Genomic DNA, 21,746 nt, shown 5'->3' on the forward strand with positions numbered 1-21,746 from the left:
TGGTGAAACTGACCGCTTATTGGCTCAACAACGAGGAAGTGAATGTGATTGACAGGCGGGTCAACCAATAAGCGACCAACTGAGATAATGGACTGCTTGTTCATAAAGAACCAATGACGTAGAATGGGCGCGGTTTGCTGTCAGATCAAATTGTCTCTTAACCAAAGGAAATCTCGCTTTTGAGAGAGAAAGAGAGAGAAAGAGAGAGAAAGAGAGAGAGGGGAAAGTTGCGTTTGAGCTCTCCCGGATTTCCACCTGACTGCTCGGGAAGCGGGACACTGGGGCACAGGCACAATGTTGAGTTTGGGGAGCGGAGGAGCGAAATCTAATAAACCGTCATTTGTGTCTTACGTTACGCCTGAGGTAAGCGAGACATGTGCAGTGTTACGCGTAGGTTGTTTTCAAAACAATAAAAAGACACTGATTTGTAACTCGGACAAGAGTATAAACAGCAGTCGTGCACTGGGCGGGGTTATTTCTCATACTTATGCTAAAGTTTACATTGTTGAGTTTACACAAACGGAGACATTTCTTGAAAATGAAGCAATAGAGCTGTATTGATTTTGTCATCTAGTTACACGCCAATGATTAAATCCTGTCAGATGATGATTAAAATCCGGTGTATGCTCCAATTTATTCACCAATATCCTATGCTTACAATTTGTATATAATTGTTATTTTTGTTTGCAATATTTGAATGATTTTACGCTTATTGATTCATCTGCATTGCAAGCTCATGGTTGTATGGTGTCTTTGCCGCTGACATGTGATGTGCTTGTGAGTGAGTGAGTGCAAACAATTATGGGCCGTGCCTGTCGACCCTTTGATGGACAATGGAGTTGTGTATCCTATTTGTTCATTATTGAAACCCTGATGGAAAATAATTGTTGGACTTAAATATTAGAGAGGTGCAAATGTTCAGTGTTATATTTAGTCAAACACACATGACACAAGCTAAGTAGATAGTAAACATTACATAATAGATTGTTCAGGGCTTTTACAAATATTACAAGAACATAAGGTGTTCCAGCATTAAAATATTTTACCCAACACAGACTTCATGAAGTTTGGTTTTAAAACTGTTAAACTTTATCTGTTTCCTGTCATGAAGATCAGTAGTCAGATTTCAGCATTCTCACCTCAATGTCATATCTGTTGGCTGGGGATATGAACTACGACCCACTGTGAATTATTTAGTTGTGTGTTTATTTTTTAAAACCGAGTTTCAAGAGAAAGTTTTTTCCCCCGGCAAGTCAAGGAGTGACCCATGGGATCATTTATGAAGGTCATTGTATTGGCAGATGATCTTATGGTTGCCAGGATCTTTAATGGAGTTCTTTCCTATATGTATCTTGTTTGTTTTGATTAAAATGACCTTATACAGATAATATTTTTTATAACTAACAGGAGACATAAGCAAATTTAGATGCTGTCAATAAGGGTGTTTGTATGATCAGTTCTCATTGAAGATTCAATAGTTGTAGGTTTCTCATACCTGTCTCTTGATCTTACAGCAACTTTTAGTAACATTTGGCAACTTCCTCTCATTTGTGTGAGCTTTGTGTGAAGTGTGACGTGACATGTTCAATATTAGATAGTAATGTGTGGATTATCTTGCAGTATTTATCCGTTAGATAATTAGTCAAGTTTATCATTTTCGGCATACAGTATAGTTTTATTACTTCTGTTTTAAGGAAATAAAATTGGAGAAAGACCCACCAAAAGAAGAGAAACATCCTGATTTGCTACCAGGTAAGAAACTCATTGCGTAATGTTTTGCTATGCATGTTTTTTCCTGTATAACCTGTACAATGAACCGCTGACTGCATTGTTAAGGTCAGGTTTACTTCATTGTTGTCAGTAAATAGTAAAGATTGTCAGTTTTAAACCACCCTGGGTGTAGTTTTATGTTCACACTTTAATAGTCGTTCTCTGCGTCAGTACAGAGATCGCATTTAGTGTAATTGCAGCTTGTGGTTTTTCAGATACAGAAAAGTGGTTCATACACTAAAACACTTGAGCATAGTCCACCGACCACATTATTTTATGCACACGACAAACAAACAAACTTGAACCACAAGCCTTTCTTATTTTGTTGGTATTGTGTTTAGTACTGACATTGTGTACATATAACTGACATGAATGTTCAAATCTGTTGCAGGGGAAGTTGTGTTTTGCAGTGCCAACCCCATCCTCAAATACACACAAGATGACCTCTCCCAGCGTGGCGTCTTTGGCACATTGTTCTGCACCAATTTTCGTGTTACGTTCATTAGTGATGAGATGTCTCAGGAAGAGACCGTAAGTACATGTGACAGGGATTAAAGTTTAACAAACATCACATGTCTTTAATTTATGAAACACAAATATTCGATCTGGTGATACTAGTGCAGAAATCGTACACTTCACCTTTAACCTCCTAAGACCTGGATCACATTTCTTCTTTTCTTTTTTTGCAACATAATACTTAATTCTGTGTAACTGGAACATGTTGTGCACAAACATGGACAATTACACTGCTTTGTGTTCAAAGAAAAATATTTGGTTATTATATTTATTAGTTCTACTTCTTCCTAATCCCAAAATAGCTGGAAGAAAAAGACAAACCAAACCTCGGGTCTTAGAGGGTTAAATATAATTTTGTGTCTCACCTAAAAGTAACTGTCTGTAAGTGCTGTTGCCAAAGTGCATGCAGAATGACCATACATGAGGAACTGTGCCGTTCGAATGCTCTCGCTTTAGCTGCTATTTCAGGAACTTGTGTGTTTGAGTCACTGGCAGTGAAATTCTGGTAGGAAACTTAGATGACTGAGAAACTTGAGTGACAGGCTTATTTGAGGCATGTAAGATAAAAAGATCCTTTATTGTCCCCAAGGAGGAAATTTGTTTCCACTGTAGGTGCGTACTTAACACAATCACAAACATGACACAGACCATTTAACTTTCAACATGTAATCATAGAAAAAGTCAGTTTTCAGATCAGTTCTTGTTTTAATGTGCACACTGAGATCATAGCATGTAGAGGTCGACTTGGCTGCCCAAGGCTCTAGTAATGTTGATTGCTTTCAGGCTTATTTTTAAGGGTGGCTAAATAGGAAGTAAAGTCTGTTCACACTTGATTTCACAAATATTGTGTGAAAGTTTAATACTACGCACTGAGCAAAACAACAGTATGTGCCCGTTTTAACAGTGTTAAAACGTAGTATTGCAGTGCAATATTTTTTGTCATCAAGAATGTCAGTGTTACATGTACTGTCAGTCTTACTGTATATATGCGTTTAACATGACATATAAAGAGACTTTTTTGTTACATCAACTCACAACTGTTGACTCACCAAGTGATTCTTTCTTCCAGGCCAAGAAATTCAAGAACAAACTCTATGGAGAAAATGACATTCCATTAATGTGTGTGGATCACATCTATGGGGGTAATAATTGTTTTTAATCATCAACATGATATTACTGTTAATGGATATACACTCACCTAAAGGATTATTAGGAACACCTGCAATAATCTAATCAACCAATCACATGGCAGTTGCTTCAATGCATGTGTGCGTCAATCTCCTAAAATCCAAACTAAATGTCAGAATGGGAAAGAAAGGTGATTTAGGCAATTTTGAGCGTGACATGGTTGTTGGTGCCAGACGGGCCGGTCTGAGTATTTCACAATCTGCTCAGTTACTGGGATTTTCACACACAAGCATTTCTAGGGTTTACAAAGAATGGTGTAAAAGGGAAAAACATCCAGTATGCAGCAGTCTTGTGGGCAAAAATGCCTTGTTGATGCTAGAGGTCAGAGGAACATGGGTCGACTGATTCAAGCTGATAGAAGAGCAACTTTGACTGAAATAACCACTCGTTACAACCGAGGTATGCAGCAAACCATTTGTAAAGCCACAACACGCAACCTTGAGGCGGATGGGCTACAACAGCAGAAGACCTCACCGGGTACCACTCATCTCCACTACAAATAGAAAAGAGAGGCTACAATTTGTATGAGCTCACCAAAATTGGACAGTTGAAGACTGGAAAAATGTTGCCTGGTCTGATGAGTCTCGATTTCTGTTGAGACATTCAGATGGTAGAGTCAGAATTTGGTGTAAATAGAATGAGAACATGGATCCATCATGCCTTGTTACCACTGTGCAGACTGGTGGTGGTGGTGTAATGATGTGGGGGATGTTTTCTTGGCACACTTTAGGCCCTTTAGTGCCAATTGGGCATCGTTTAAATGCCACGGCCTACCTGAGCATTGTTTCTGACCATGTCCATCCCTTTTTGACCACCATGTACCCATCCTATGATAATGCACCATGTCACAAAGCTCGAATAATTTCAAATTGGTTTCTTGAACATGACAATGAGTTCACTGTACTAAAATGGCCCCCACAGTCACGAGATCTCAACCCAATAGAGCATCTTTGGGATGTGGTGGAACGGTGCTGGATGTGCATCCCACAAATCTTCATCAACTGCAAGATGCTATCCTATTAATATGGGCCAACATTTCTAAAGAATGCTTTCAGCACCTTGTTGAATCAATGCCATATAGAATTAAGGCAGTTCTGAAGGCAAAAGGGGGTCAAACACAGTATTAGTATGGTGTTCTTAATAATACTTTATGTAATTGTAGATTATACGTGTTTAGAAACTGACATATTTATAATGAAAGTGTATTTCGTTTGATGGAGTTCTGGGAAAATGATTCATTTCTTTCAAGTTTACGATGAAAAGAGGAAGCTGATAACAGGAGGCCTTGTGAAGAACAAATGCCCATCTAAAATGATAATTCACTGTAAAGATCTACGAATGTTTCAGTTCTGCCTTACATACACCAAGGAGGAAGATGCCAGAAAGGTAATTTCTTTACATAAGAGACAAAGGGAAGTGTACAGTAATGAGAGTAACATTTCTCCTTGTGTATTTCTTTGTTTTGTTAGATCTTTCAAGGTATTGCACACCATTGTTTGGAGGAGAAATCTCTGAAGTGTGTCTTTGCCTTTTCATATGAAGGGACAACAAGCCCAGGTGCAGATTTGAGATGTTTTTATTCTTTCCATAATTTCACTTAAAATTAAATATAGCTGATTTTGTTAAGTAGTACTGTTTGTGTATGCTTAACGGAAACAGCATTCTTTAAGGGGACATATCATGAAAATCTGACTTTTGTCCATGTTTAAGTGCTATAATTTGTTCCCCAGTGATTCTGCCAACCTAGAAAATGTAAAAAAGATCAACCCAGTAACTTGGTTTTGGTAAACCATTCTCTGCAAGCGTGTGAAAAATAAGTCATTGAAATTTGGCTCCCCTTGTGATGTCAGAAGGGGATAATACCGCCCCTAAATCTGCACTATCCAACCACAGCACTGCCATTTAGTACAGAGATCAGCTCATTTGCATATAAAATGACACACCCAAAACGGCACATTTTTGCTCCCATCTATAAAGTGGCAATAATAAATTATATGTGGGGTATTTTGAGCTAAAATTTTACATATGTACTCTGGGGACACCAAAGATTTATTTGACATCTTAAAAAGGTCTTGTGAAATGTCCCCTTTAAGAACATGAGAACGTCCTTACAATTATTCAGAACATGCAACATTTGCTTAAGTAGCACCAGCTGCTGACATTTTATTCATAGTCTCTACAGCTGAAATCCAACAGATGTCTAAAAGAACAGCTGTCAGTCTTTATATATTCCAAATGATCTTTCTGGAATTTTATTCTTGTTTTTGTACAGTTTGTGCAGCTTCTTAACGTTCAGTACATGAGTAATAATCTCTTTTAACGCATTAAACTGTTATATCACCTAAATGCATTATGCTTATGGAATGTAACTTCCAATGCATTAAATGTATATAGCAAGATTTAAGAATTTAACAAAAATAAACTTGATCATATACTGTAGTATACAATGTCAGACATGTGCATTTTAAATCATGCATCTTAAACAAATAAGGCTATTAATAGATGCCGGAACAGCAACAGATGTCATTTGTACTAAATGATGGTTTTTCAGACATGCAGAGGAAACACGAGACAATTATGTTCGAGGCACCGGAGGATTGGACAGAGGAAATGAAACGGACCAAGGCGAGATGTAGATTAGTCACTGAAAATGAGAATTTTGAAATCTCAACGAGGTAAATTGTGCTGATAATGTGTTGCTCCTATTTATTTTATTTTGATCTCTTATCTCTTTATACTAAACTAGATGTGTATACAATCTCAAGATTGCATTGTTTGTAGATAACATAGATATAAATGGCTTTTAAGCACCAAAGATAAAAGGGGAAGTATATGTTATAGGTTGTAATTATTTTAAAGTTTCATCAATGTAATCCTTCTATTAAAGGCACACCATGAAACTTTTTGGCCACTAGCGGGTGGTAGACATGTATTTTTCACGCCTAGCGCCCCTAGAGGCCACAAGCGCCGCAGCACTGTCGCAAAGGAAAGGACCTGGCCAACCTTAAAACTAAACTAAAAACTAAACATTTAAAACGCTAAACGATCAACATTTTGAGACAACAGGGAGAAACGCAGTCATGTTACAACTTTCTGATGAGGAACTCGTCGTGGCAGAAGCCATTTCTCAATCTGAAGGTTGCAGCCTCCGAATGTCGTATTTCTAAGCTGCATACGTCATCAAGACTGTCTTATTTCACAATATTAACAATTATAAAGTTGACTATTGTACTTAGTTAATCGTAAATTGTTGCAATATGCTTATGACTTGCGAATGTAATGCTCAGTTTACCTTAATAAACCAGGCTTGATGACGTATTCAGCCTCCATATTTAACCTCCGGAGGCTGCAGCCTTCAAATTGAGAAACGACCAGACGTATTTCCTTGCCTTTTTCCAAACAAATATTGTTGCATCGTCTCTCTCTCCCTCGCCACCAGGAGTTTCCGCAATGGCGCTCGTTTTTTCTCTCTTTTGTGTGAAAATTGTCGCTCCAAATCCAAGTAAACCGATGTGATCCAAGCAGACCTAAAGTCTGTCGCTTTGTAATACGTCACGCGAGTGACAGCGGAACGCAGCAAATGAGGAAGAGAGAAACGCTCGGATCTGATTGGTGAATGAGTAGGGTTTGGTTTTACACTGTGAGCAAGTTTGACTGCTGTGGCATCCTGGATTGTAATGTAAATACCATAGACACAGTAAAAGAAAGGTAAATACGTGAACACAGCATCTGAATACAGCGAACTATAAGCAAGATAATCGCCGTCATTTATAAAGAAGATCGCATTTATGTATGAATCAAGATGTGAGTTTATATAAAAAATTGCCTTAAAGGGGAATCGAACCCGGGTCGCCCGTGTTATAGGTCCGTGACACTAAAACTGTGCCACGGAGTCACATACTATAAGTTGCTCTCTACACTCCTTAAGTAGCCTCCAGCAGAATTCACGTTAAAAACAAATTGTGTGGAGGACGTGACGTATGCCGTAAAGCAGACGAATTTTGTAGTTTTTTTTTGTGCTCTGGTTACTACCAGAAACCCTAAGTTTGAAAATACGAGTAAAAGTGATACAGACCACGTCAGGCTATGGTAGACATGTCATTCAACCTATTTAAAGTCGATGTACTACCACAAGGGTCTTGAAAATGTATTATGAAGGTTAAAAAATTACATGGTGTCACTTTAATGTTTTTTTTTTTTGCATTTTGCTTATACAAAATGCATTTGTCTTTAAGTACAAATATTCAATTAATGTGGATTTGTGCCTGATGCTGCGCGCCGAAACATTACATCTTCCGCCGGTTACTTTATTTCATGTTTCTAAGTGCTAGAGAGGCTTAGATATTAAGTTTTTGGTAGACGTTGACAATTCTTAGTATTTTTTCTGAAAACCCTCAGGAGATAAGGGTATTTATCCTAGAATAACATAGGTTTTAGGCGTTTTAGGAGTAAATGGGTTAAAGAATTAGAAAAATGCAATTGAAACCTAGTTTTATGTGAGTTATAGCGTGTCACACCTCTGCTGCCACTGCTGAACATGTCCAGTCAATTACACTTATATTATCAACCTACAGTATACATCACATTTTAACATGGATAAATAAATTATTCATATTTATCAATTTATTTATTATTTTATAATGTAAAATATACTGTAGATATTTATAAATGAATGATACTGGAAATATTTAGATTTATATGAAATAAATGTATCCTCTGATGCTCCTCAGGTTACCAAAGTATTTTGTCATTCCATCAGCCCTTGAGGATTTATTCAGCCACCAAGGAAAAGGATTACCTGTGAGTTGTTATATTTATTATTATTACAGTAGATTATTATGTCTAGGATGGTCCTTTTGTAAATCATGTTAATGAAATTCTTTGCTTTACTGGTGTTTGCTGTTAAAAGATTTAAGGATTCTTTAATCTCTATTATTTTTACCTGTCTGGTGCTGGTCTCATCACACTGGTTGTGCCCTGTTCAAAGCGTCTTTCCCACCTGGGGCACAGGAAGACGGAGATTTCCAAAAGCACTTGGATACGTAAATAAACACACTTTTGTGACTCACCTTTAGCTTTTAATCTAAGCCAGACTGCTACAGTATTGTGCTTTTTGTTAATCAGTGTGTGGGAATAGATTCAGACACTCAAGGGCACAGTTTTATCAGAGAATAATGTGGCAGTTTGTTATCTAGCAACGGTATGTTGTATCTCTGGATTTCCCCCTCTCTATTCACTGGAAGGACCAAATGGTCATGAAATGTGGTCCAAAAAAAATTACTTGTTTTGAGGGTATTTACACAACATATGTGGTCTCTTCTGTTGCAGAATGATAAATGCAGTCGCACATAATTATCTTTACTCTGTAAAAACCGAGGACCTCTCAGAATCACTTCCTTCTATACAAGACATCCAGCAGTCTTATAACAAGTTCAAACTGTTTTTCCTTATCGGTGAGTTACAGAATATACTTTGTGTAGTTTCTTGGAATATATATATATATATAGACACACAGGTGCTGGTCATATAATTAGAATATCATCAAAAAGTTGATTTATTTCACTAATTCCATTTAAAAAGTAAAACTTGTATATTATATTCATTCATTACACACAGACTGATATATTTCAAATGTTTGTTTTTTATTTTATTTTGATGATTATAACTGACAACTAAGGAAAATCCCAAATTCAGTATCTCAGAGAATTAGAATATTACTTAAAGCTATGGTCTACGATTTCAAAGATTGTTCATCATTATTAATAACCTTGTTTAGATGCTGGTTATGGTTCTACAGTAAAATCCTAACAATATGAAGAGAAAAAAGAATAAAAAAATCCATTCACTCTATTGGGTGTACAGCGGCAGAGAAGTTGACCAAAGCAAGCTGTCCGGCCGGACAGCTTACATTGGTCGACTGCTCTCATCCAATCCCTGCTACACTTGAAACTCCACCTTGCGCTCGCGTCTCCACCCCATCGCACCCCGCCCGCGACATGAAATTTCTGACAGTGTATGGTAACTAGCAAAGTAGCAACAGCTCACAAATGGAGAAAAAACAAACCGACAGCAGCACGCGGCCCAGGCTTGGAAGAAAGAGAAAGTCTGTAGAAGAAAGAGCAGAGATATAAACGGAGACTCAAACGCCGGACTCAAAGTCAGATTAATATAGGGTCCACCATTGACCGTTGGAGGAAGCTTCAGGGAGATATGGGACTTAAACCGACGCTGACACGGCAGACTTTTTGTTGAGCAGGTACGCATTTATTTATACTTTTATGGTGTGCGGTGTTACATAAATATCTTTATATCAGTCTGACAACATGCTCATGCTGCCGGTCGACATTGGAATGTTAGCCGTTTAACATTGCGCATCACGGGGTCAAAGTAATTATATTTATTAAAGTGCTTGAATTTCAATAGGCCTAGCGGGTTTCTGTTCGAGCCGATCGGAATTTGAACAAGATGCTCTGTGTGCTGCTATAACAATTACTCAAAACCTTAGCAATACTAACTAATAATTATTGTGCAATTAATGTGCGCTAGGTATCACTTTTGACCAGGGGAAACGGGGCTCAGGAGGGGAAACGTATGCCAAACGTTGTTGTGAAAGTAAATAACGTCAATCAGTCATAATTGTAAGTGTTCATTCCTTCAAGGCTTTATGTGTTTACTGCTCGGTAAATCTCTGTTCCAATGTTTACTACCGGTGATCACACCTTGACTGAGTGACGTTGTTCAGGTCGTTTCCCGGTGGGAGGGATTAGGTAGCACAGAGGGGTCGGGAGGCTTTCTCGACCGATTTTCAAAATCGTTGACTACAGCTTTAAGATCAATAAAAAGAAAGGATTTTTAGAAATCTGGGCCAACTGAAAAGTATGAACTTGAAAAATATGAGCATGTACAGCACTCAATACTTAGTTGGGGTTCCTTTTGCCTGAATTACTGTAGCAATGCGGCGTGGCATGGAGTCAATCAGTCTTTGGCACTGGTCAGGTGTTATGAGAGCCCAGGTTGCTCTTATAGTGGCCTTCAGCTCTTCTGCATTGTTGGGTCTGGCATATCGCATCGTCCTCTTCACAATACCCCATAGATTTTATATGGAGTTAAGATCAGGTGAGTTTGCTGGCCAATTAAGAACAGGGATACCATGATCCTTAAACCATGTACTGGTATATCTTTGCCACTGTGTGCAGGTGCCAAGTAGCCTGGTTCTACCAGACTCTCTTACATTTCATTTGTACAGAGAGTCTGGCCTCTCTCCATTGAGAAACGTTTACTTCCTTGTAGGCGGGTTCTGTGTTAAAGTTCAACACTTGGATCTGCCCAGAGTCATTTAGGATCTGCCATAGGCAATCGCTAACGTGTGGTCGTCACGTATATCATGCGCCGAAACCGTCCGGAAACAAGAAGTTCGAATAATCAGACAAAAAAAACGTAGCAAACGTTGTTCTTGCTCCTGCTTTAACTTCTGTATATTCGGCAGTTTTGCAACAACGGACCGAATAGCTTTTCTCACGTCTTTCTCCGCTGCCATTACTGAACTACAACTCAATACGGCTGCGTTGACTTTGGACCTCAGAAAACACAGTGGACCAACACCAGCAGATGACATGGCACCCCAAACCATCACTGACTTTGGAAACCTTACACTGGACCTTAAGCAACGTAGATTGTGTACCTCTCCTCTCTTCCTCCAGACTCTGGGACCTTGATTTTCAAAGGAAATGCAAAATTTACTTTTGTCAGAGAACATAACTTTGGACCACTCAGCAGCAGTCAAGTTCTTTTGTCTTTGAGATGCTGTCTGTTGTTCAAGAGTGTCTTGACACACGGAATGCGACAGCTGTAACTCATCTCTTGCATATGTCTGTGCGTAGTGGTTCTTGAAGCACTGACTCCAGCTGCAGCCCACTCTTTGTGAATCTTCCCCACATTTTTGAATGGGTTTTGTTTCACAGTCCTATCCAGGTTGTGACTGTCCCTATTGCTTGTACACTTTTTTCTACCACATCTTTTCCTTCTCTTCGCCTCTCTATTAATGTTCTTGGACACAGAGCTCTGTGAACAGCCAGCCTCTTTTGCAATGACCTTTTGTGCCTTGCCGTCCTTGTGCAAGGGGTCAATGGTTGTCTTTTGGAAAACTGTTAAGTCAGCACTCTTCCCCATGATTGTGTAGCATACAGACCTTAGACTAAGAAACCATTTAAATGCCTTTGCAGGTGTTTTGAGTTTATTAGGTGAGAGTGTGGCACCAGATGTCTTCAGTATTGAACCTTTTCACAATAGTCTAATTTCTGAGATACTGAATTTTTCTTAGTTGTCAGGTATAGTTATCAAAATGAAAAGAAATAGACATTTGAAATATATCAGTCTGTGTGTACTGAATAAATATAATATACAGGTTTCACTTTTTGAATGGTATTAGTGAAATAAATCAACTTTTTGATGATATTGTAATTATATGACCAGCACCTGTCTATACTAAATGAAGTCCTGGACATTTTTATTTGCACTAAATACATTATTTTTTGTTCTCTAGATAATTCAACAGATTTTTGGATGTCAGATGTGAAGTGGTTCTCTTCGCTTGAAAGCTCAGGTTGGCTAGACATTATCAGGTCAGTTTCCATTCATAAAATTCATGGAAACGTAAAACCATAGTAGTGATTCTGATTGCTCAGTGTAATTTTTTTAGTTGGTTCTGCTTAGTGAATTGACTGGTCTGAATGATCACAATTGAGTGGAAATAAAAAGGGCATAACTGGATTTACTACACTGTAAAAAAAAATGCTGCAGTGCTGAGTGCAAGTTGAATCAAATTAAATCTACTATTTAAAAATTTCAATAGTATTTAGTTAACATAACTTATAAACAAGTTGGAATTATTTAACTAAATTTGTTAAGTTAAATTTAAAAATGATAGTGTAGTATTTCCCCAATGCTGATAATAATCCTATTCTTTTTAATGCCCTTATCAGACAATGTCTCCAAAAAGCAGTAGATGTGGTTGAATGTCTTGAAAAAGACAACACAAATGTCCTTATAACAGGTAGGACAAGCAGGTTTCTCCTAACCACAAAAATAAAAGTGCATTTTATTTAATTTTTGGTATTTAAATATCAAAAATATGACATTTAGTTGAAAAAGTTTTTATATTTTTTCTAAAAGTAAAGCCTTATGTATACAAAAAAGCAGATACGTGTTTGAAATACCAATTTAAAGGGACACTCCACTTTTTTGAAAATATGCTCATTTTTAAGCTCCTCTAGAGTTAAAGCATTTGATTTTTACTGTTTTGGAATCCATTCAGCTGATCTCTGGCTACCACTTTTAGCATAGCTTAGCATAATCCATTGAATGTGATTAGACCATTAGCATTGCGCTCAAAAATGACCAAAGAGTTTCGATATTTTTCCTATTTAAAACTTCACTCTTCTGTAGTTACATTGTGTTCTAAGACTGACAGAAAATTAAAAGGCAGCAGGCATCCCCTTGGTTACTTTTAATAGCAGACTATTTTCAGGCACTGCGTAATATCATTGCGCCTGCTGCAGCCATGTTACGTCAAAGTCCTTGATTATTATGCCAGAATGAGAGTATAGTTCCTAGCCATATCGTCCTAGAAAATCGCAACTTTTTATTTTCCGTCGGTCTAAGTACACGATGTAACTACAGAAGAGTCAAGTTTTAAATAGGAAACATATCGAAACTCTTTGGTAATATTTTAGCGCAATGCTAATGGTCTAATCAGATTCAATTAATTATGCTAAAAGTGGTACAGCTCGAAAATAAGCATTTTTTTAAAGCAACACTATGTAGTTTCCATGTAAAAATGACTTACAGCTCCCCCATGTGGTTGAAAAGCGCAACAGTACCTGGTATCAGACACTCTTCTGCAGGCAGGGGGAGGGTTGGGGCTGTGTGCTCTACCCTCCACCGCCACTTTGAGAGTGTGCTTGTAGCAGCTAGGAGGCTGCTCAGGTTGCAGCAAGAGTCCAATTTGTCAAGGGAAAAGTTCTATCACTGAAATAATTTTAGAGACATTATTTAAAGGTAAAAAAACTACATAGTGTTGCTTTAAAAGTGGAGTGTCCCTTTAAAAGCACTCATCATTTTTTTTATATTTGCATTCAGTGGTGCAGAGATAGCATTTCAACATGAAATGCTTTTTAAAACCACAGACATGGCACTTTAAGATCGTATCCTCTTATCTTGATTCATTTCAGAGGAAGAGGGGACAGATCTTTGCTGTGTGATTTCCAGTCTGGCTCAGATAATGCTGGACCCTTATTACAGGACACTTACGGGTTTCCAGAGTCTGGTGCAGAAAGAGTGGGTGGCTGGTTGCCATGCTTTCCTGGATCGATGTAATCACCTCCATCAGAAAGACAAAGATGTAATTATTGCATGCTCGCTCTCGCCTCTTGTTGCTTCTGAAGCTTTTTTGAGATCTTACAGATTGACGTTCCTAGTTTTGTGACTTCCTGTTAATGTTACCTTGCCTTTTTGACTCGAAAATAAATCAAACTTGCTTACTATCATTAAAAATTGTAGGATTACTGATAATACATCTGATTCTGAACGTATTGATGAAGCAGTTCAACAAACAAATACATGTTAAACTGTAGGGTTTTAATTCGATTCTTGTTTTTAAATGTCTAGTGCCAGTCTCCGGTCTTCCTACTGTTCCTCGAGTGCGTGTGGCAGCTTGTTCAGCAGCACACCCCGGCCTTCCAGTTCTCTGAGACTTACCTGACAGTGCTGTCCGACAGTATACATGTGCCAGTATTCAGCACTTTCCTGTTCAATTCTCCCCATCACAGGGAAAGTGTTATGAAGGTAGAAACTCTTGTATTATTATGGTTTCAAGCTTTTTGTTGAGACAAAAATATAATTATGTGGTGGATACAGCTCGTAGTTAATTAGGCTTGGAAAAGAAATAGTTTACCAAAAACTAAAATGTTTCTCACCCAGGATTATTATAAACTTCCTTTTATCAGCATAACACATACAAAGATTAATAAAAAATATGCTCACGTTATAGCCTCTTTTACACTGCAATTTTGGTAAATTATCATAAAATTACCAGAATGACTACAAGTAACACAAAGGTGTTATTCACACACCCAACGACATTCCCTCTTTTTACCAGTAAGATATCAATCACACATTATTACCAAAATACCAGTAAACTCTGTCAGAAGAAAAAGGTTTCCAATATACTGTTGCGCGGCGAAGCCGATTTTGCTTTTGTAAACAATGGTGCGTTATGCCTTCATATCCGAATGTACGCTGCCCGTATTTTTGTTTTTCACTCTTGTGGCAAACTATGACAGCTGTGCAGTTGCTCTTGACCAAACAATATTGTATTAGATGACTTTAAACTGCAACCTGAGTCTAAAACAGCAGTAATGTCTAAACATAAGGCTTCAAAGAGGGTGTGCGAAGGACAAGGACAATTCGACAAATAGATGATAAACTGTTTTAAACAACTTGGCTGAAGAGAAAACTTTTAGTGCTTTCCCGGACAGGGATTAGCTTAAGCCAGGACTAGACCTTAGTTTAATTAGGAAATATAACTAGTTTTATCAAACATGCCTCACTAAAAACATTACTTGTGTGCATTTGGAGGCAAAACAAAGGGCACTGATGTATTTTAAGATATGAAGAGTTTCGTTGCAAAACGAGATAACTCCGTTTTTTTAATTGTTCAGAAATCGTGTTTTTTTGTGCATTCCAATTAATATCAAATCAACTGCAGTTGGTTTGTTTTGATTTAAACCTTCTTAATATAAAAAATACAGCTAAGTAGCATCATAAAACAAAATAATAACATGATAAAATAATAATAAACATGTTTTGACAAAAATGTTAAAACATGGATTTTCTCGTTTTGCAACAAAACTTCATATGTCAGTCCAAGTTGAATTCAGTTTGGACAGCTCTTACATTTATTTTAGTCTAGGATTAGTCTAATCCCTGTCCAGGAAACCGGCCCTTAGTGTGTTTCCTTTTGGGGGGAAGGAAATGCATCATCTGTGTCAGTGTCAATATCACTATAAAGTGCCTTTTGCTTTCCTCATCAGAATAACTCAGTCATCATGAATATAATCCAAAATAATGAAATTTTGAGGTTTTATTAAAAATGGCCACATACGAGTACAATTAGTCTCTTGAAGTATGTTTTTCTCATTTTATACCATTTTCTTTGATTGGATGTATGCAATTTTGGCATGTCCCACACACTGCTCAGCTAACTTTAGTGATTGTAAAAAGTGAATAAATGACATAAAATTCAAAAACTTTTTCCTTATTGTCCTCAACAAGTTATTTGATAAAACAAGTCATTTTTATAATTTATATTCAATTTTCATAATAATATTAAGCATTTTGCATGTGTTCCTAAAATTGCTGTCCACCCTGTCATTTTGGGGTAAACGGCCCTTTAAGAAACCAACTGATGTAGTCAGTGACATCCCGTCCCCCATTTGGTCTTTATTAAGTGGAGGTTAAAACATATAATGCACACACAGTAAGTATCTACACTTTACCTTTTTTTAATCATATTGTGTTTGTAGTTGCGTGTCGTCAAGCTTAAAATGTCCACCCTGTCATTGTGAAATATCAATTAAAATAAAACTTAGCAGAAAATCTAAATATGTATTTTAAACAGTGCACAGTCAGCTTCAACGGTGATCCAACTCAGCTAACTGCAACTACATCTTGTTCATTAAATGCTAAGTTTAGCCAAAAAATGTCCACCTTGTCGTGAAAATTTACATTGAATTTGAATGACCGGTTGGACATATTTTATAGGTTTGTTTGTGTAGTGTCTGCTTGCAGTTAATTTATAAAAAGTGCTGGAGCTTGACCAATATGCATTTCTAACAGCCTAAGATCTCCTTAATACAAAACATATGAAGTTAAATGGAAAATCTCTTTTTGGGGGGGACATTTCGCAGTCTCAAAGGCATTTTATAGTGATATTGACCCTGTTATGATTGAACTGAAACTATCAGCGTGTTCTGATGTGATCAGTGCTCATACTGTTACTCCTATTCTCTGTTCACACATAGCATTGTACCGGTAAGTTACTGGTAATATTACAACTTATCTCACTGAGAAATTGACAGGATCTATTTACCAGTATTTTTAAAAATGTCCTCTTCACACATGATCTCCTAATGGTAATTTACCTGTAAAGACTGTATGTGTGAAATCAGCTCTTGTCCTTTAATTGAACTCAACATACTGTAGATCCAAAAACACATGATGGCATGATGGAACACCCTCATTAAGAGGTGGACCCCATTTTTTTTTTTTTTTTTTTTAAGAATGTTTTGGGTGTTTTTTTCTATATAATAAAAGTAAATGGGGTCCAAACCAGCGATTTTTATTTGAGGGATCAGTCTGTGTAAATCATTCACTGCTGTGCATCATTGAGGCAATTGCATTAGAAACCTCTATAGAAAACAGTCACTCTATAAATGAAAACAGTTAATCCTCTATAATCTAATCATTAGTCTGTTGATGCTCAGAAATGATTGGCCTGCTCCTCGTCTGATGCACTTGGACACGCCTCCCACTAACTGCTTTTGCCTGACTGTCTTTGCAGGTTGAGTCGCCACTAGCACAAAGCGGCTCATTGAACTGCCCTTTAGTGTGGGACTGGTCTCTGCAGTTTGACAGCAAGGCCCAGAATTTCTTCCTGAACCCCCTGTACTCGGAAAAAGTGAAACATGTTGTCCGCAGAGCTCACAAGCCGAAGGTTAGATAATGAAATCCCTTACATCCTATTTGTCATTTAATATTGCGTTTTTGTTTGTGCATATACACTCGCCTAAAGGATTATTAGGAACACCTGTTCAATGTCTCATTAATGCAATGGTGTAATGGTATGGGGGATGTTTTCTTGGCACACTTTAGGCCCCTTAGTGCCAATTGGGCATCGTTTGTTTCTGACCGTGTCCATCCCTTTTTGGCCACCATGTACCCATCCTCTGATGGCTACTTCCAGCAGGATAATGCACCATGTCACAAAGCTCGAATCATTTCAAATTGGTTTCTTGAACATGACAATGAGTTCACTGTACTAAAATGGCCCCCACAGTCACCAGATCTCAACCCAATAGAGCATCTTTGGGATGTGGTGGAATGGGAGCTTCGTGCCCTGGATGTGCATCCCACAAATCTCCATCAACTACAAGATGCTATCCTATCAATATGGACCAACATTTCTAAAGAATGCTACGTAGAATTAAGGCACTTCTGAAGGTGAAGGGGGTCAAACACAGTATTAGTATGGTGTTCCTAATAATCCTTTAGGTGAGTGTAGAACAGTAATGTCTATTTGCTAAATAAATTGACATTTTCTTTCAATTGAAGCACCAAAGACAGTTATCTTTACCCTGCTCAGCCTTCAAAACTCCACCCAAGAAAGGTTTCTTTAAGGATGAGACCGACAGCCTTAAAAAGATGTTACAAATTAAACGTATCAGTCGGTGGATGGGCTCCCCTGACTCTCCCATGGTGTCCTCACGCGAATTCTACGAGTCCTGGCAACGGCGTCCTCTGGACTATCACGGCCTCCTGCTTCCCTGTCTGGATGGACCGGCTATTCGCCTCTGGATGCAGCGCTACCTGCGTTGGATACCTGAGGTTAACATCCTGGGCGGTGGATCTGTGGCCATCACAAGCAAGCTTATGGAACTCCTAAGTCAGGTGCAGGATTTAAAGCGCGCGCTGGAGCAAAGAGACTCATCGCAAGCAGCTAAAATCGATCATCGCTTGCACCTTCAGCACAGGCCGCTGTCATTCGGCTCGTCTGGACACATGTCGTCGTTTCCATTTGCTTACAACCGCAGCCGATCTTTCATGCCTATCATTCCTACAGGTATGCTGCAAAGCATTGTGTTAAACGACAACTTGGCCATTCAAGAGGATGAGGCCAGTGAGGTTGTTAGTTTGGTTTAATGGGAAATGTTATTGGTAAATACCGGATAATAGTGGCCTTGTCGGATAAAAAATGCTGATGGTGCTAAAAGGGTCTTTTTGTAAAGTAAAATATGCCTTTTTTCAAACCAAATGTGTCCTACTGTACTCAAAGCATAACATGAGATGTTATTGGTAAATACAGGATAATGGTGGCCTTGTCAGATTAAAAATGCTGATGGTGAGGGTCTTTTTGTAAAGTAATATATGCCTTTTTTAACCAAATGTGCCCTACTGTAAGCATTACATGAGCCACACAGGACTTAAGCTTTTTTATTATTTTCGGACATTTTCCATCTGTATCTTGCGGAAACATCACCGTGCATTTTCCTTTTTAGACCTTCACAAAACAGGAACAGGATATAGCTCTCAACATCCAGCTCTTCCACTGAGACGCTTCTTACATAGCACAGTGTTACATTATACTTTTTATTACCAAGTAATATTTGTCACATTTAACACATTTTTTGAGATGTAATGGAAGTTTTTTTTCTTATTCCATTTCTAACATCTAATAGCTCTGGCTGAAACTGCACTAAAATATGTTTGATGTCTCCTTAACTTAAACACACTTGTACACATTTTCCACATACCACTGCAAATCTGAAAGTTATTATGAGCGATACATTCAGTATTATGAATGAGTATGTAAGTATGACGCCCTCTACAGTTATATGATTGTAACTCCTTCATGTCAGCCTACTTCCTTATCTATTTAGAAATGAAAACAAAAATCAGAACTGCTGTGGTCCAATGCCGTATATGTTTTCCTATATGTCTGTTTACCCATTACAGACATTATTTACCCAGTTTTTTTTTTTTTTTTGAGGTTTTTGAGGTCTTTGTCTGGTGGTGATTTCAAGTCCCATACTTAAAGAATCAGGAAGTGTAGAACAATACATGAGATCAGCAGTGTCTCTAGAGACAGCCCTCCATTGTATTATGTACCCTACTACAGTGTAATGGACTGTTGTCACTTCTAACAGTGTTTATTCGGGGAAAACTAAGACACTTTTTAATCATAAATGTCAAAAAGTGTCCCAATTTACTTGAATGTACCCTACATTTTGAGCCAGAACAGAAAATGTCTTAAAATCTTTAGCCTCGGTGATAAATATTAAAGGTGCAGTGTGTAATTTTCAGAAGGATCTTTTGACAGAAATGCAAAATAATATATAAAACTATATTATCAGGGGTGTATAAAGACCTTTCATGTGTTTATTACCTTAGAATGAGACGTTTTTATCTACATACACCGAGGGTCCCCTTACATGGAAGTCGCCATTTTGAGCCGCCATATTTCTACAGAAGCCCTTAATGGACAAACCTTTTTTTACTAAGTTGTCTCCGATGATGACATGTTTGTCCAGTGGTGGCTACAGTAGCTTCTCTATGTGTTTCAAAAGCGAGGGGTGAGCAGTGGACTGAGCCGTTGGCTGCAATTGACAACCTCACCACTAGATGCCGCTAAAATTTACACACTGCACCTTTAACATCTCAAATATTTAGCGACTCTATGGACAGAATGTGAAACAAAATTGTAATACTGCCTAGGATGTATTACAAAGTATACACTCTCAGAAATAAAGGTAAAAGCTGTCACTGTACCAAGAGTGCACACAAAATGTACAAATTAGTAGCAAATGTATACATATATGTTCATAAATGCTATATATTAGGACCTTTTTAAAGGGTGTCGTCCAAGTGACAGATTTTGTATCATTTTGTATGAGAGTGTATGGAACAATTAGTACTTAAACAGAAGGTTAACAAACTTAAAATCTTTGTATTATTTATATTTAATAGGGTGAATAGACAAATCAGATTGCAACTATAATTATTAAATCATAAGCTAATGCCACACTGTATCTGCATTTGTGCACAGTTTTCTATATATTTTTTTGTGGCATCAGAACTGCTGTCACAAATGAAGAACAGGCTCTTTAGTCAAGAATGATGTTGTTTAGTGTCTGTTTTCTGCCTCTGTAATATCTAAAAATGATTGTTAATTGTTGTTATTTGTTCCAAAAAGTGTGGAAAATGCAGTTTTATTTTAGTTTACACTCCTCCAACTCTTGTTTTGCACTACTTCTTGCCAGTCAGTCACTGTTACTTGAACAGTCAGCTGTATCTTCAGCTTCAGTCTGTTCCATCCAGCTTTGTCTTTGTACCTATTGATAAAGACAAGATTGATCAACATTATTATTACTGTACAATTGCTTAATGTTATAACCAATGCTAAACTTTTACATTATTATAACTTTTGTCTTAAAGGGGCCATTGCATGAAAATCTTTTTCAATGTTTAAGATCTATGATTGGGTCCCCAGTGCTTCTATCAACCTAGAAAATCTGAAAAAGATCAACCCAGTAACTTAGTTTTGGTAAACCATTCTCTACAAGCACATGAAAAAATAGGTTGTTGAAATTCGTCTCTCCTTATGATGTCATAAGGAGCTCTTATTATAATAATACCACCCCTTAATCTGCACTATCCAACCACAGCACTGCAATGTAGTGCAGAGAAAAGCACAATTGAGTTTTAATTGCAACAAACCACCATCATTGTGATCAATGTTTAAATTTCATCAGCTCATTTGCATTTTAAATGACACACCCAAAACGGCACATTTTTGGACACACCTACAAAGTGGCAATTTTAACATGCTATAATAAATTATTTATATGGTATTTTGAGCTAAAACCTCACATTATGTGCTCTGGGGACACCAAAGATTTATTTGACATTTTAAAAAAGTCTTGTGCCATGGCCCCTTTAACGTTTAAATACAGAATATGTCAACAGATTTTGTCTCATCTGAATACACTGACTTCAAAACTGTAATTTCCAGTATAATATGAATATAAAATGCTTTCATACAAGCACTGTTTTTTTTTTTTTCAAACAAAATATGATTTCTTAAATTTTCTCCTATAAAATTAAAGGAGTAGTTCACAACAAAATCAAAATGATGTCATCATTTACTCACCCTCATGCAAATACTATGGAAGTCAATGGGTACTAGTTGTGTGCTTACCAATATTTATCAAAATATATGCTTTTGTGTACAACAGAGTAAAGAAACTCATACAGGTTTCGGTTGAGTAAATAATGACAGCAGTTTTACTTTATGTGAACTGTCCCTTTAAGGGCTGTATCAATACTTTGCAGGTACGACCAGTAAGAAGTAATCTAATTACAGATGAGCCTTACATTATAAATTACTTTATGCTTCTTTTATGAGTATAGAAAAACAAAGATAGCATACAATAAATGCG

At 37.4% G+C, this 21,746-nt stretch overlaps 1 protein-coding gene across 1 annotated transcript; it reads left to right on the forward strand.

Annotated features, from left to right (window-relative positions):
• The first annotated feature begins 174 nt into the window (after nt 1–174).
• On the forward strand, nt 175–21,350 carry mtmr12 (myotubularin related protein 12). The gene is made up of 16 exons (XM_073860849.1): nt 175–363; nt 1,695–1,752; nt 2,162–2,301; nt 3,356–3,428; nt 4,724–4,860; nt 4,944–5,031; nt 6,026–6,149; nt 8,205–8,272; nt 8,417–8,516; nt 8,803–8,927; nt 12,017–12,095; nt 12,456–12,526; nt 13,704–13,873; nt 14,140–14,316; nt 17,093–17,245; nt 17,863–21,350. Exons 1-16 carry the CDS (start codon nt 295–297, stop codon nt 18,448–18,450), a joined length of 2,220 nt encoding a protein of 739 aa, XP_073716950.1. The 5' UTR covers nt 175–294; the 3' UTR covers nt 18,451–21,350.
• Nucleotides 21,351–21,746: the final 396 nt, after the last annotated feature.

The sequence above is a fragment of the Misgurnus anguillicaudatus genome, chromosome 22, assembly GCF_027580225.2.
Source record: "Misgurnus anguillicaudatus chromosome 22, ASM2758022v2, whole genome shotgun sequence".
NCBI classification, from domain to species: domain Eukaryota; kingdom Metazoa; phylum Chordata; class Actinopteri; order Cypriniformes; family Cobitidae; genus Misgurnus; species Misgurnus anguillicaudatus.

Bases quoted from the DNA above. Each gene is read 5' to 3' on its own strand.
- mtmr12 (XM_073860849.1), top strand. From the start codon at position 295: ATGTTGAGTTTGGGGAGCGGAGGAGCGAAATCTAATAAACCGTCATTT. The intron at 4,861-4,943 runs GTAATTTCTTTA...TTGTTTTGTTAG, and splicing joins AGGAGGAAGATGCCAGAAAG to ATCTTTCAAGGTATTGCACA. The intron at 5,032-6,025 runs GTGCAGATTTGA...ATGGTTTTTCAG, and splicing joins TGAAGGGACAACAAGCCCAG to ACATGCAGAGGAAACACGAG.